Source organism: Punica granatum, chromosome 3, assembly GCF_007655135.1.
Source record: "Punica granatum isolate Tunisia-2019 chromosome 3, ASM765513v2, whole genome shotgun sequence".
Classification (NCBI taxonomy): Eukaryota; Viridiplantae; Streptophyta; class Magnoliopsida; order Myrtales; family Lythraceae; genus Punica; species Punica granatum.
In genome coordinates, this window is record NC_045129.1 from 38,301,333 (window position 1) to 38,316,674 (window position 15,342).

Here is a 15,342-nt window from a genome sequence, read left to right on the forward strand (position 1 = left end):
GCAAAAGAATGATATTATTTTAATTTATTCGCTAAGAAAAGTGAAAATATTTAAGGAGAACTTCTTACCTCTTCATCGGGAAAATTACATCCAAAATGTTCAAATCATTATTTTTATTAGCTCCCTCAACATATTATAAGATGTGAATAAAAAATATAAATTAATAATATCTTACTATATTGAACATTTATCACTCCAAAAAACTTACTTTCAAGTCATAATAAGTCTTTCTAATAATGAGATCCGCCCAATTTTTACTGATACTTCCTACTCATGACAAAGTGATAGATCCAACGAATGAATCCTAGAAAATATTATGTAAATATCACATCTGTCATAATATTATTCAAATTTCAAATGTTTCATACACAAAAATGTGCCAAAATTATTTGGTACATAATTAAATTTTTTAGGAAATATTTATTCAAAATTAAAATGTTAAAAATTCATAATTTTCAAATGATATTAAAAAGTTATATTAATTTATGTAAAACTAAAAAATTCAAGAATATTATATACAGAAGGCTTGCGCATGTTGAAAATATTTTAAAATTAAAAATTGAAATAAAAATATTTGATAAATACCTACACCACATTAAATTATATATTTATTTTAGTAAATACAATTACATAACATATATATATATATATCAGAAATTACCACATCTTGTCAATTATATTTATTTGTAAAATTAAAACTTTAAATAAAATTTGAAATTTTCAGAAAATATCCTGTAGATGACCGTATCTCATGAAATTATATCTGTTTAAATAATTTTAATTTAAAAAATGTTTGAAAAATTATCACATCTTATATATTATATTTGTCCGTAAAACTAAAAATCCAAATAATAATAGAAAATGAGAATTAAAAAAAGGGAGAAAACTTGAAATAGTCGTTCAGGTGTTTTGAAAGCAATCAGGCTGGGCCCACGGCTTTCATATAAGATGCGGGTCATAAGGGGCTTCCTCATATGTATTCTCTAGCCAATTCGAAAAGATTTATTTTCAAAATTGCTCGTAAATTGTGGAGCATTAACCCAAAACGTCAGGCAACGATCGTGATATTAGGTGTCGTAATCACCGCATGACCAATTTCATTGCAAATCTTTCTCTGCTATGAAATCCCATTTGATATATCATCTTAGGCTTGGTTTGGAAATGTTGTTGCTGAAATATATATAAGTGTTAAAGTATAATTACAAAAATAAGTACTGAGTAAGTTTGAAATTTAATAATTTAAAATGGTTAAATAAAAATTAATGTTTGATAGAGAATAGGTATAAACATATTTTATAAGTACCTATTAATCTGTTAGAAAAACGTTTCTAATCACTAAAATTAATCAAATCATGATTTTGAAATAATTCACCAAACACCATTTCTACTTAAATCAATAAAAAATCACTTATACAATCACTGTCGTACTCCCAGACGAAGTCTTAGTTGTTTTCCTCCTTTGTTCATTATACATTTGGACCTCACAAGCATGAATCTCGGGATGTGAAGACCAAATGAACTAGCCTTGGTATCGTGGTTTGAAAACATTCAACCAATCGAGAGGACAATGGTTCGAGATGTTCCCTTTGTAACTACTAACTATGGGAAGGCACCGGATTTGCAATATCATTTCTTGTTGCAGAATTATTCCTTCAATACCCTTTCCCTCAGCCTTTTTTTCTTTCGTTTTCCTCCAAGGATAATAATTCCCTCAACCTAATTAGTCAACTGGAATAATAGTAGATAAATGTATGCATGAGTCCATTATGGAACTTTACCGCCAACTTGTGTATGGCTATTAGCCGTTGACCGTACAAATTAAGTATCCTGGCTCCACTATATATATATATATATATATATGGAGGCAACTCCAAAGCTCATCCGGCATATCCCAAATCCGTCCCTCCTTAGTCCTCTGGAATGGCGACCTTTCTTGTATTCCTCCTCCTATCTCTATCTTCATTTTGTGCCTCAGCTGAAGGTCTGATCTCTCTCTCTCTCTCTCATGTATATATACATATATATCAGTTTGTGCATGTGTATTCTTTTATGTAAATATTGTAGAAAACATCTATAGATGGTAATGACCAGAAAATTGATTTTTACGTGTTTTTGCAGTGTCTTGGAACATCGATTGCGGATCCACTGTGAGCTCTTACTCCGACAGCGATGGCATGGAATGGGTAGGGGACAGTACCCTCATCAAGTCCGGTAAGTTGAAGTCGGTGGCATCTAGCTATTCCAGCACCAGCAATCATGTGTGGGATACTCTCAGGGTGTTCACTTCGGGAAAGAAGAATTGCTACTCCCTCAAAGCCGAAAAGGGGGTGAAAGTGCTCCTCCAAGCATTCTTCTACTATGGGAATTACGACGGCAAATCATCTCCTCCGAGCTTTGACTTAGAGCTCGATGGAAACGATCTGCTCACGGTCGAAACCAGTATGGAACTGCAAGTTTCGACTTACATAGAACTCGTTTACACTGTTCAGAGGGATTACATCAGCGTGTGTCTTGTCCAGACACAACCTGACCAGCTCCCTTTTATATCTTCACTTCGAATTAAAAGTCTGCCCTCAGGCATGTACAAAGCTTTGGACCCAAAATATGCGATGATTAACCGGGCGAGATATGCTTTTGGTTCTGATGAAACTATCAGGTATATATTGTCTTTCTTTTCTTTTCTTTTTTTTCCCCCGGAGGAAGGTACATATTGTCATTATATATGCATTTTTCGAATGTCGTCTTCAGATATAGAAAATATTGTACAATATAGGTATGTGTATCCTTTTCTCTTCATATATATCTTTTATTTTTTCCGGTAGATGAAGGGTCTGAATCCTGATATGTATCATTTTTGAATAACAAGTTTTCTATATATGTTCTTTTTTCTTTTTTCTTTTTAGGTTCTAAAATTTCATGTGTCTTCAGGTATCCAACAGATGTCCATGGTCGAATTTGGGATACGATAGACTTGCCGGAGAGCAGGTACACACCGGTCACTAGTGAAGCTTCGCGTATCGATACTAGCGACGTTGCAGATGATATTCCAGAAGCCGTGATGGAAAATGCAATCACCACCTCGAGCAGTTCAGAAAACGCAACACTAGAATTCAGCCTTCCTGATTTACCGACACGACCATCACCAGCGTACATCACCATGTACTTCACTGAAGCGGCTCAACTTGATTCCTCCCAGAAGAGATCGTTCAGCATTTATGTGGACGGCAACCTACTGGAATCCACAAAAGGCTTCAGTCCCATCTATGGAAAGGCTACGCAGCTAAGCATCTACAATGTCACAGTTTCAGAAAACACGATATTCACGTTCCTCCCAACCTCTAACTCGACATTACCGCCTCTAGTAAGCGCTATGGAAGTCTACCGGATTGTTAATTACACCGTTCCATCTTCAGACCCTATCTCGGAAAATCCATCATCGTCGTCCTCGAAAAGTGAGCCGCCTGTGAATTCGGCAATTAGTGCTCTGATCTTCTTGGTTCTGGTTAACTTTTTTGGTGGAAGTACTCTTCTTCATAATACAACAGTAAAAGAGATAGAGAGCCACCATAGTCGAAGCAATAACAGGTTTGTCTATATAACAAAAGTAAATTAATTTTTCAAATGAATCTAAATCATATATCAAGTTATCGTATACTGGTCCTGCGGCAGGAGAAGGGCAGATGATGGAGCAAAGCTCGAGCAAGAAGCGACGATGAATGACTTTGAAGTCTCAACATGTGTAACGAGGGATGTATTTATATGACAAGCTAGCGGCTCCCGTGCATCGACCTCATTATGCCAACTTGATGCTATCAATTCATAAATCTAGTATGCAATTAGTGTGATTTGCGACAGATGCATGTATGAATAATAACATCATCAAAGTTTGTCCAGATTTCCACGTAGTTTGTAGTTGTTTTCTTGCTTTGCTTGTGATAGATAAAAGAAAGACTGAGAGGTCGAGCACTTCATTTTTTTTAAATTTTCTTTTTCTTCTTTTTCGATCAATTGTCCCTTCTCTTCCCCAAATCGATCATGCGCTATGTAATTCTTGTTGCATAATCGCCATTATACTTTTCTCGATGATAATAAAAGTGTCGTATTATCAGGAACAAATCAAAAAGGGAAATGCGCCTTGCCGGGCTAGTAGTTTACTATAGTAATCAAAATCTTCGTCTAACACGGTTCCTCGTGATCATTAGTGGCTTTGTATTACACCAAATTCATTTGTACTGATGACTCGTGTAAAATGATGGTGAAAATGAGGAAAGGAATCTGAACTTGATGATCGATTTTCGAACCGAGATGAGACAGGCTAAGTTTTTATTTATCCAAAAGAAAATTAAAAAAAAGGAAAATCTCTGTCGAATTCTATTACTGATGAGAATGTATACATATGAGCTCGAGTACATCAAGAGGAATCCCAGAAAATCAGCTATCAACTAGCAAACTAACCTAAAGTGTCGCTATGTACATAATTATAAATAATACTCAGAATATTCTAGATAATTCAAGAACCGTAATACTCCTCCTCAACCATCGACATGAATATCATCCCTGATAAGCCTCCTCGAGCTGTAATGGACAATGCGATGACCACCTCGAACTCTTCTGCTAGATCCATGAAATTGCTTCCCTTTCCTCACATGCCACGTTCTCCGTCCCCCCATGTACATTAACATGTACTTTACTGAATTCATGGATAGACTCAATGGTTCGGCCCAGAGAAGATCATTTGACATTTATGTGGACGACAAGCCAGTCCAATCGATGAAGCCCGTGACGCCCATCTACGGAAATGTCACGGAAGTTGGCATATATATTATCCTCGCCATGGATAGCACTACGTTTACATTGGTTTCGACCTCCAACTCCACATTACCTCCTATAATAAGTGCGGTGGAACTTTTTGAGATTCTTGATTACACACTCGCATCACCGAACCAGACAGCCTCATCCTCATCAATGACTAAGCTGCCGGTAATTCTCGGCACTGTCGTCCCAGTTTTGCTCGTTTTGATGGCTCTCATGAAATGAGGAAAAGATATGAGGTCATTGAAAGTCAGTTGTCGTTTGAAGATTGGTATTTGGTATAAAGTTGTATAAAGTCGTCTTGGCTCGATTTCTATTGTTTAATAATATTGTAGGGATCACCATGCCTCGTTATTGTATTACTTGACCTTTTATTTAATGCAATTGGGCCTAGGGCCCCAAATTCACCCAAAAAAGATTTAATGCAATAAATGGAATAGAGATTGTGGCCTTCAATGGTCCTATCTTTTCTTCGGAACATGTATACCTAATTGCTTTCATTTCTTGTCCATGGACTTCAAATCTTTCACATTATATCATAAGCCCGGCCCATGTTTGGTATGATCCTGATTACTAGGGTTGTATACGGATACCGACTATACTCGAAACTGGTCGGAAACTACTCGTTAGGGTAGGGTCCGAGTAACTCGTATTGAAAATAAGGTAGGTTTCGGGTATTAAAATAAAGAACTGGTGAAACCGGTTCAGATTCTTGCATATAAGGTACTCATAATCGGAACCGGAACCGGTGGCATTGACAATTCACAAGTCCCATGATCTTGGACTGGGCTGAAGCCTCCGGGCTTGATTGCTCAGTGCTTTGTATATTGGCCCACAAGGACAGGATGGTGGGCCCTGCATGGTGAAGGCCCATACTCAACGCAGTCCAGGACGGGCCCTCCTCAACTAAGTCTAATTAGTTTTGAGGGCAAATCGCAATAAATTTTTTCGACTTTTTTCGTGTTGCTTGCCTTCTACTAGTGCTACTCGACATTCTGTTTTGCGTGATTACTGATTATGAATGAGAAATTTTCTTATTTTATTTAGCGAGATAAAAAAATTTACATGTTCGAACATAATACCCGAAACCTATGGTATAATACAGATTCCAGGTAGGTTCCGAGATTCAACAAGATATGATCCGATTTCAAAGTCTTTGAACATATTTCTTACAAGGTATGATCTGAATATCATAAAAGAAAACAGAGTATCCGAACTCGAACACCTCTATTAATTACTACTTGTTACCTTAACATATTATCGAAGTGGGCTTGCTTCACAACCCTATCTGTTTGATATTATTTTGAGATTTTCCGACAACAATGGGGTGCCAATTCAATCACCCTGATAAAGAATGTTCCAGAATACTTTGACGTTCAAATCACTAGTGACCCCCCACGGTCAAGTGGTCTGGTGGTAGGACAGTTACTTTGACGTTCCAGCTTCGAGTGTGATCACAGTTCTCCTGAAATAAGAATCTTGCGTGTAAGGGTAGTTACTTTACATGTAACTTTTCTCTTAAATTTCAAAGGAAATTCAAGAAATTATTATGATCGAAAATCCTCCTGTATATATCTTCTGCTCGTACAAACGTCACAACCTTATTATTATTATTATTATTCTCTTTTTTTGACCTTCGATGGCGAATCATATTGGTACCGACTAATATTGGGGTGGGTTGAATCAAGTAATGACGGGTTTCGGTTTTAATTCGTTAGAATAAAATGATAGGTCGGATTGCGCTTCGGCCCGAATCAAAGGGAAACGTTGTCGTCTAATGAAGTTTTTAATGAGGGAGTCACCACCAACACGATGATTTAGTGATTAAACTCCAAGCGCTTCACTTGAACATCACGAGTTTGAACTTCACTGAGGACTAGAGCTCGCCATTACATGAGTGTATTATGAGATAGCGGTGGTCAGTCTATAATGTTTGATTCAGTGGGCCTTGTACTTAATTCATTAATGTATTGGTGGAGATACGGTGAACAAGTTGAGCTAATACTTCACAAGTTATGGTGAAAAAATATTCAATTAATGTTAAGTTCCTTTAATTGAGACCATTACAGTGGGTTAATAATTAGAACTAGCATTTTATTCAGAAAAAAAATAAAATAATGAGGGAGTCCAACCGGGGGGCAGCAAAAGATAAAAAGAAAAAGAAAAACCACAATTGTCATTGTGTTGTGTGTCTGCTTCATCTCCCTCGCCGTTTCCCTGACCTCCCTAGCCGTAACCGTAGCCATGGCCATAGCTCCACTCCTCTGATCTTTTCTGATCCTCTTAGAGCTCCATCGCGGCCTCTTCACCCTCACCCTCACCCTCTCTCCATCTCCTCCTACTTCGCCTCTTCTCCGTCGCGCTTCTTCCCTACCTCCACTCCTTTCGAAGCTCATTGATGAGTGACGATGCGCCGGTGACTGATCTCGCCTCTTTTCTCCATCTCGCTACTGATCTCGCCTCGCTCCCTGAGCTTCACCGAGGTCCAAACCTCACTCTTCTATGCAGCCCCGATCCTCCTTCTCCTTCTCCCGGTAAAGTTGTATCCGTCTTCTCCAGCCTCGGTGCAGTTTAAGCTCGCATACTGCTTCTCTGGTGAATTCGATGGAGAAATGTGCTTAATTTCGTTAATATGTAGTTGCGTCGTGCTGCAGTTTCGCTATTTTCTTCTACGATCAATCTATTGTTGCTCATCTTAATATCGTTTCGTAGTTTCGACATTGTTAATTGGCTATCTGAGGCCCCAGCTACTGCTGCGTCATGTTCCCTTGTGTATACTCAGACACCTTGACATTAACTTTTGTCAGTCTGTGGACATTAGTTTCAGATGTTCAGCTTGTTCAGATCTTATTTCCTGTATAATGTTCCATGCTCTATGGATATCTGGAGTGTATCTTGAGCTTTCATTTTATCTTTAGAAGGGTTATTCTTCATATTTATTGTAGGTATAAAAATATTTCTTAAAGACTATCTTCATTGGGGCGATTCTATGATTCAACCTAAAACATTCGGTTTTTAGAGCCTCGAATGTATGTGCTATTATGGAATTACTATTATCACCAAGTGATATTGTTGCTTGCTTGGGCAAAGCTTGGTTTTGGGGTGCGTATCTCTTCTGCCTCAAAATCGCTTACAAAGAGTGCTTTCTTTTCAGGCTGTTGACTGTATACTACGTGGAGTAGAATTTTAAATCACTGATCGATCTCTTTACATTCAAGACACAGGAGAGTTAGAGCGAGGAATGATTTTTCGCTTGCAGTTTTGACGTTAATGCGATGTCGGGGCTAATCAATGTATTGCCTTTTCTGCATTTTTCCTCAAGCTTGTCATTTATCATTCTTAGCTAATGAAATTGGACGGACCATATCCTCTGTTTATTTTGGATGCGAAACATAGTATACTCTTTTCAGGTTTTTTAAATAAGTATAACATATATTGACTTTTCAGAGGCCTGTAATTTCAGATATAAAACTGGATGGGCATTTTGCATAGTTGAACTTCTTATTCCCTTTTTATTTTTCCAGCTAAAAAAAAAAACAGAGACTCCTTTTTCTACTGGATTTATGTGGTGATTTTGTTTAATGAGAATTTTATGTGTTTGTCAAGCTAATACCCTTTTCATCGCAGTCTTCTCTTAATGGTTCTGCCTCAAATATTCCTGATAGTGCTGGGCGGTCTTTCGGGTCATCTTTCTCTGGTCAGTCTGGTAGGTTTTTCGTCTTCTTTGATCACAGTACTCCAACTACTGTAGCAGTTATCTTAATATTTCATTTTATATTTTCATATCTCATTGTAGTTTACTTTGTAACCCTCAGGAAACATTCAGGGGATGCACAATATACATGGAAGCTACAACATTCCCAGCATGCCTGGTACACTAGCATCGAGAAACTCCACAATGAATAACATTGCCCCTGGTGGAGTTCAACAACCTAGTGGGAACCTCTCTACTGGGAGATTTGCATCAAATAATCTACCAGTAGCTCTCTCTCAGGTACTATCCACTCTATACTTCCAAACATATGTACCTTGATAGACTAGTTCTTATCAGTAACTTTCTCATCTTCACATGCATCTTTGTGTACTAATGTTCATTGTTTTTTATTTTCAGCTGTCCCATGGCAGCTCCCATGGGCATTCAGGAGTCCCTAGTCGAGGTGGTATTAATGTTGTAGGAAACCCTGGATATAGTAGCAATGCTAATGGAGTTGGTGGTTCAATCCCTGGCATTCTGCCAACCTCTGCTGGACTTGGTAACCGGAATTCAGTACCAGGATTGGGAGTGTCTCCCATATTGGGAAATGCAGGTCCACGAATGACGAATTCGATGGGAAACATGGTTGCTGGTGGCAACATGGGCCGAAGCATAAGCTCTGGCGGAGGATTATCTGTTCCGGGTCTCTCATCTCGTCTGAATTTAAGTGCTAATAATGGATCTGGAAATTTAGGAGTCCAAGGACAGAATCGGCTGATGAGTGGTTTGCTACCACAAGGTACTATTATTGTATCTTTTTAGGTCATTAAGGATAGGTAATTTTCCCATACTTTTTTGGACACGAGTGGCAATCATGAAACATAGAGGAGGTCTTGTCTTGTTCCTGCTATCAAAGGGAAAATATATATATATATATTTCATTTCAATGGCATTTGATGTGACTGCATTTTCTTTTGTTTTTAAAGGATTATGTCTTGGATTTTTGTATTGTTCCATTCGATCACAAAGTTATCAATACTAGAGATAAGTTACTAATTCTCAGACGCAATATGAAGAGTGTGAGCAATAGGTGCCTGTTGCAAAATCGTATTATTTTGGCTTAAGTTTGCGATACTGGTGGTTCTCCAATTTTTGTGGTGTTGTTCTCTGCTGTACTTTTGTACATTGAAATAACCGATAACTTCTTGATTGTTAGTTATTGACTGGGAAGTTAATTTGGATGGAGCTAAATTTGTCTTCTCAAGTTTGATTTTGCTGGATCAGGATCTTCACAGTTGATGTCAATGTTAGGAAATTCCTACCCTGCTGGTGGCGGTCCACTATCTCAAAGTCATGTGCAAGCTGTGAATAACCTAAGCTCCATGGGAATGCTTAATGACGTGAACTCGAATGAAAGTACTCCATTTGATATTAACTTGGATTTTCCTCAGCTAACAAGCCGTCCAAGTTCTGCAGGAGGACCACAAGGACAATTAGGTAGAGAGGTGGCTTGATAACATATTTATTTCTCGACTTTATAGTGTTGATTATTTACTCAGAGGAAAAAACTTCAGGTTCTCTAAGGAAACAACTTCCTGCCTCAATAGTTCAACAGAACCAAGAATTCAGCATCCAGAATGAAGATTTTCCAGCTTTGCCCGGATTTAAAGGTTCTTAGTCATAATAATCTAGTGACAAGTTTGCTGTTCTTTCTCAGTTTTGTTTTTGTTGTTTATCTTTATACTTTTTCTTCTCACTCTTTTAATCTTTCCCCCAGAAATAGATTCTGTTGCCATTGCATCAAGCGCCACTTTTTCATCTAGATGTGCAATGTGTGAACAGCTGTGCTTCTATTAGATTAGATTAGAGGAACATGGTCACATGGAGCTTCTTATTCACTTTATTACTAGGTCATGTGTTCTGGGACATCTCGTCCTTTTGACTTTTTGTCTCTATATTATAACAGGCAGTAATGCTGATTACTCCATGGACTTGCACCAGAAAGATCATGATAATACCGCGTCAATGATGCAACCTCAGCACTTCTCTGTTAGTTCTGATCTGGAAATTCCATCACTTCATTTTTCCTTTCGAAGCAATTATTGGAAGTTGATATATTTGTTTATTTTGATTTGAATATTACATGAGAAGATGGGGAGATCGGTAGGATTTAACTTGGGAGGAACTTACGCGTCTCATCGTCCTCAGCAGCAACAGCAGCAGCATGCATCCTCAGTCAGTAGTAATGGTGTTTCCTATTCTTCTGTAAATAATCAGGATCTCCTGCATTTTCATGGATCAGATTTATTTCCATCTTCTCAGTCGACTTATCACTCGCAGGTTTGTTGTATATTTTTATATTGAATTTCATATAATAAGGTTTTCAAAATATCTCTGTAACAGTGGCCCATTTTCTTTTCCAAATTCCCAAAAGATAAGACAAAATTAGCTGTTGTGATTCATAAATGTGCAATTAACCAAGTGGCGTAAATGTGCAAATCTCCGAGGCAGTGGTAATAAATGTTTATATGCTAAGCATGACCGTCGGAGGACAAAATTTATAAAGTTGCCCCTGTCATTTTTTCCGTCTAAATTATAAAGTCAAGCAAAATAGTTATAAGGTATACCTTTTTTTCATCTCTCAGTCCAGTGGACCTCCTGGTCTAGGCTTAAGACCTCTGAATTCTCCAAATACGGTCTCTGGAATGGGGTCCTATGATCAGCTGATCCAGCAATACCAACAGCAGCAGAACCAACCTCAGTTCCGTTTGCAACAGATGTCTGCTGTTAATCAGTCTTTCAGGGACCCGACTGTGAAATCTACTCTCCAAGCTTCACAGCCCGCTCCTGACCTTTATGGCTTGCTTGGGTTGCTGGATGTAATCAGGACAAGTGATCCTGATCTTGCCTCTATTGCACTTGGGATCGATCTTCTGACTCTTGGGCTGAATTTGAATTCATCTGAGGATCTTCATAAGACCTTCAGCTCACCCTGGTCAGACGAGCCTGCTAAAGGCGACCCAGAGTTTGTTGTGCCTCAATGCTACTATACTAAGCAACCACCCCCCCTTCATGTGAGCTACTATCAAGCTTTTTTTTTTTTTTTTTTTTGGGATAAGTTAGCCTACTGTCAAGCTTTTCCTCAGATCTATTCTGCAATTTATCTGTTAGATAAACTTGTCTTGTTGATTGCAGCAAGGGTACTTCTCCAAGTTCACTGAGGAGACATTGTTTTACATATTCTACAGGTGCACCTCCCTCTTCATTCTTATACTGAATTGTTGGAACTTGATAAGGCCTGATATTGATTTGAGTAATTGTACCTGTGCAGCATGCCGAAAGATGAAGGTCAATTATACGCTGCAAATGAACTGTACGCTCCCTTAATTTTGATTCCGTGTTTGCCTTTTCCTTATTATGCTCTCCTTTTTTAATATGCTCTCCTTTCTTTATGTATATTTTTATTGTTTTGAATGTTCTTCTCATAAGAGTTGCAACTAAAGAATTGGGTGATATTGTTGCTGGCAGTTACAACAGGGGCTGGTTTTATCACCGAGAGCTTTTCCGTTGGTTCATGAGGGTCCCCAATGTGGAGCCACTTGTTAAGACCAATTCATACGAGAGAGGATCTTATCACTGCCTTGACCTGAACACCTTTGAGATTATACGCAAGGTTTGAGCTTTCTCTACCTCAGCTCATGATGACATTTGTTTGGAGTTGGTTAGCCATTGATTTCTTTCTTTTCTGCAGGATAATTTTGTTGTCCAGTATGAGATGGTGGAAAAGAGACCGACCTTACCCCAACATTAGCTGAGCTCCTGATTTCCTAAGGGATGTAAAGTGTGAAGTTTGTGGATAGGGTTCATTACCATTGTAAATCGATCGATAGCTTCAGATGTCCCAGCAGCAACAGCTGAGGAGCTGCTGCTTTAATCCCCGTTGCTGTCGGGATCAGTGCTAGGAGGAGTTACCTTTTTTTTGCAATAGTTAATTGGTCGTAGGTTGGAGCTCTCTGCTCTTTCGACATTTTCAGAGCAGCTAGAATAGCTTGGCTATTGACCTCGGTACAGTATTCATGCCCGATAAAGCTATATAAACCATTTTTGTTGAATTGGCTGGAATTTCAATGAACATATTTGAGATTCATCAAGGCTTTAGATTCTTTTTCACTGGGGATTTGTTGCTTTCTGCCAGTTCCCGAGTTACTTGTGATTCTCTTTCATCTACTGTGGGGAAAAATATTGACATGATTATTAGAATCAGATAAACTATGCAGAAGATGGTGTTTATTCCTTGTGAGGTTAAAATGCATTGTGATGCAGCAGGATACTACTGGGATGCTCTCAGTCTCTTGGTATGCAACTCAAGGAGCTCATCGAGCTCCTCTTGGTTGAAACCTGGTGCATTTTCATTCCCTGTGATAGAGCTTCCTGTTGATACTGTCAAAGATTGATTGTTCGGCTTGGGTGGGAGGCTTGTGGCTAAGGTGACACGGGATGATCCGACGTTCTCCTGAGTGTCGGTTGGTTGATGATGATGATCGTTGACGATGGGGTTCTGTGATGGCCGAAGTAGCCCCTGTGTGCTAGCAATTGTTGTGCTCATTGAAATGCTCTCATCTTGAGGCTTCGCTTGAGCTTGATCATTACCGTTTTGTGGCCGACTTAGATTAGCTATCATGAACTGCCCTTGGACTGGATTCGGTTTCCTCCATATTATGAAATAAACAGAGACAAGTATAAGCAAGAGACCTACAGGTAAGCCAACTGATAACCCGATAATCAGAGCCAGGTTCTTCTTCCTCTTTGGATTGGGCAAGCTTGTGTTTCCATCCCCACTGGCCGTGTACACTTCGACGGCACTTATCACAGGTGGGAGCGTGGAGTTTTCATTTGCTTTCAACTGAATCCTTAAAGAGTCAATCGGCTGCGCGGTGGCCCATGCCCATGAGCAGTTCCCGTACTTCGGGACCAGAGTCATCAAGAAATTGTTATTGATGTAGATATCGATGTATCTTGTATCGTTTTCACCCAGGAAGCTTACCTCGGTGAAGTAGAAGACGATGTAGGTGAGGTTATTGGTTGTGGGGAATGTGAACTGTAGATCGATAGGGTCCGAGAGGTCCTGCGCTTCGACTGCGACAGTTATTGCATCATCCGGCGGAAAATTTACACTGGTGTACTCCATCGAAAATGCAGTAGAGGTCACTTGAGTCAAGCCTGATGGAATATATGGTTCCCACACCCGATTATAAGGGTCATCAGGGTACCTGTCGATAAAGCGAAAAGTTAATTAGGAAATCAAATAAAGCCAAAAATGATTTCTTTCTCATTCATCTAATGACTGTAGACTCTGGAATTAGTGGAGCGAAACTCGAATGCCTGTGTTATGAAAAATAGCTAAAGACAATATTACTCACCCTATTATCCACTTGTTTTGATCTGCTCCGTAGTTGTATCGGTAGCTCTTGATCCATGCTAGATCCCTTTTCATACCATAGTACATATTCTCAGCCAGAGGCCAAATCTCAAGAGTCGAGATGAACGGGAACTGCTTGTCCTCAGTCCGGACCAGACAGACGCTTACGTTGTTCGACCCTTGGCTCGTGTGGATCACCTCCTGGTACTGGATTGTTGTGGAGGAGGTCTCGATTGTTGCCCACTTGTTGCCATTGAACTCGAGGTCGAAAGTTGGCCCCTTGGAGCGCCTGTCGTAGTTGCCATAAAAGAAGGAGGCCTTGATGAAGTACCTCATCGCCGCCGGCGTAGGTAAATTGTAGCAGTTGCGGCTTCCTTTTGTGAAGACTCGGAGGGTGTTCAGTTGGGTCAACTTGGTCAGGCTGTTGGTTGAGACGTTCTTGTTCATGCCCGATTCGATGTAGTTCTCATCCGCCTCCCAGTGGCTTCCATCATCAAATGTGTCATAGCTCGATTCTGCTCCGCAGTCTATCCTCAGCAACGTCGTCTTGCCTGTTGTGTGTATGAAGAACCAGTGAACGAATCGAACAATCAACTCGAGTTTTATAACTTGTCATGAAAGGCGAGATGGCCTGCATCGATCTACACCGAGTGATACCTGGATTCATACCTTGAGACTGAGAGTGAGCTTTCACAGCAAGCAGGAGAAGTAGCAGCAGCACATGATACCCCATCGACATTCCCATGTCCCTTTCAATACCATATGACGATATGATCTCTACTTTTTATAAGTATTCAAATGCAATTTCCTCATTCGGTTATGTGACTTTCAGTTTCATAAGGTCGACGCGGTTCGATAAAAGCAACAATGGTTATGGAGTTTACAATGTTGTCCGTATTAGTAGAGCCCTGAAGGTTGCATATTCTTGTGGCGTGGATAAGATTAGTTTTTTCATGTGAACACAATACATTTTGGCGGCACCCTCTTGGCTTATCAATTAAGATTGATGATTAGCACATATCTTCTTATTTTCATTTCAACATTCGAGGATTGCGCAGGGTTTCGTCAATGCATAAAGAAAATTATTTAACGTGTAAACTCGGTGTTTATCGGGATATTAACCTCGTGTCCAGCCAGCCATGTGTATTGGATTTATATTGCGTCATAGCCACTCGGTCCAAAATCATTGTGGCACTTCTCAAGAACATCGATTGAGTTCAATTCGAAGACGGATGGATATATTTGGACTAGTACAGCAGAATATATAGTAGTTTTCATGCCCAATAAAGCAATATAAACCATTTTTGTTAAATTTGCAGTAATATCAATGAACATATTTGACATCTATCAAAGCCTTCAGATAATTTTTGGCTTCGGATTCTTTGCTTTATGCCTGTTCTCGAGTTACTTGCGGTTC

The 15,342-nt window shown here is 39.3% G+C and overlaps 3 protein-coding genes and 1 non-coding gene across 9 annotated transcripts; 2 read left to right on the plus strand and 2 right to left on the minus strand.

The window, feature by feature from the left end:
• The first annotated feature begins 1,872 nt into the window (after positions 1-1,872).
• Positions 1,873-3,899, plus strand: LOC116201202 (uncharacterized protein At1g24485-like). The gene is made up of 4 exons (XM_031532340.1): positions 1,873-1,981; positions 2,119-2,656; positions 2,929-3,585; positions 3,670-3,899. The coding sequence occupies exons 1-4, from the start codon at positions 1,921-1,923 to the stop codon at positions 3,761-3,763; spliced, it is 1,350 nt and encodes a 449-aa protein (XP_031388200.1). The 5' UTR covers positions 1,873-1,920; the 3' UTR covers positions 3,764-3,899.
• Positions 3,900-6,981: 3,082 nt separating this feature from the next.
• Positions 6,982-12,676, plus strand: LOC116200287 (probable NOT transcription complex subunit VIP2). Of its 6 annotated transcripts, none has more exons than XM_031531129.1 (14): positions 6,982-7,346; positions 7,967-8,105; positions 8,440-8,518; positions 8,628-8,806; positions 8,924-9,305; positions 9,818-10,003; positions 10,081-10,176; positions 10,473-10,555; positions 10,658-10,846; positions 11,152-11,580; positions 11,702-11,754; positions 11,838-11,879; positions 12,035-12,179; positions 12,258-12,676. In XM_031531129.1, exons 2-14 carry the CDS (start codon positions 8,088-8,090, stop codon positions 12,315-12,317), a joined length of 1,941 nt encoding a protein of 646 aa, XP_031386989.1. In that variant the 5' UTR covers positions 6,982-7,346; positions 7,967-8,087; the 3' UTR covers positions 12,318-12,676. The 6 variants fall into 6 exon arrangements, with proteins under 6 accessions (XP_031386989.1, XP_031386988.1, XP_031386991.1 ...); XM_031531128.1 differs by having other exon boundaries at positions 6,983-7,346; positions 8,440-8,509; positions 9,791-10,003; XM_031531127.1 differs by having other exon boundaries at positions 6,984-7,407; positions 9,791-10,003.
• LOC116202138 lies at positions 8,468-8,548 on the minus strand. The gene has a single exon (XR_004156016.1). It is a non-coding gene; the product is annotated as a small nucleolar RNA snoR35 (small nucleolar RNA).
• A 90-nt stretch (positions 12,677-12,766) lies between the features above and the next one.
• Positions 12,767-14,680, minus strand: LOC116200288 (probable LRR receptor-like serine/threonine-protein kinase MEE39). Its single transcript, XM_031531132.1, has 3 exons — positions 14,595-14,680; positions 13,927-14,476; positions 12,767-13,776 (listed from the first exon to the last, which is right to left on the minus strand). The coding sequence occupies exons 1-3, from the start codon at positions 14,668-14,670 to the stop codon at positions 12,837-12,839; spliced, it is 1,566 nt and encodes a 521-aa protein (XP_031386992.1). The 5' UTR covers positions 14,671-14,680; the 3' UTR covers positions 12,767-12,836.
• Between the last annotated feature and the right edge of the window lie 662 nt (positions 14,681-15,342).

Excerpts from the sequence above, each read along its gene's own strand:
- LOC116200288 (XM_031531132.1), bottom strand. The coding sequence starts at position 14,670 with ATGGGAATGTCGATGGGGTATCATGTGCTGCTGCTACTTCTCCTGCTT. Across the intron at positions 14,477-14,594 it reads AGCTCACTCTCAGTCTCAAG|GCAAGACGACGTTGCTGAGG; the intron begins GTATGAATCCAG and ends TACACACAACAG. Across the intron at positions 13,777-13,926 it reads CAAAACAAGTGGATAATAGG|GTACCCTGATGACCCTTATA; the intron begins GTGAGTAATATT and ends CTTTATCGACAG.
- LOC116200287 (XM_031531127.1), top strand. Across the intron at positions 9,306-9,790 it reads GAGTGGTTTGCTACCACAAG|GATCTTCACAGTTGATGTCA; the intron begins GTACTATTATTG and ends TTGCTGGATCAG. Across the intron at positions 10,004-10,080 it reads AGGACCACAAGGACAATTAG|GTTCTCTAAGGAAACAACTT; the intron begins GTAGAGAGGTGG and ends AAAAAACTTCAG.
- LOC116201202 (XM_031532340.1), top strand. The coding sequence starts at position 1,921 with ATGGCGACCTTTCTTGTATTCCTCCTCCTATCTCTATCTTCATTTTGT. Across the intron at positions 1,982-2,118 it reads ATTTTGTGCCTCAGCTGAAG|TGTCTTGGAACATCGATTGC; the intron begins GTCTGATCTCTC and ends GTGTTTTTGCAG. Across the intron at positions 2,657-2,928 it reads GGTTCTGATGAAACTATCAG|GTATCCAACAGATGTCCATG; the intron begins GTATATATTGTC and ends ATGTGTCTTCAG.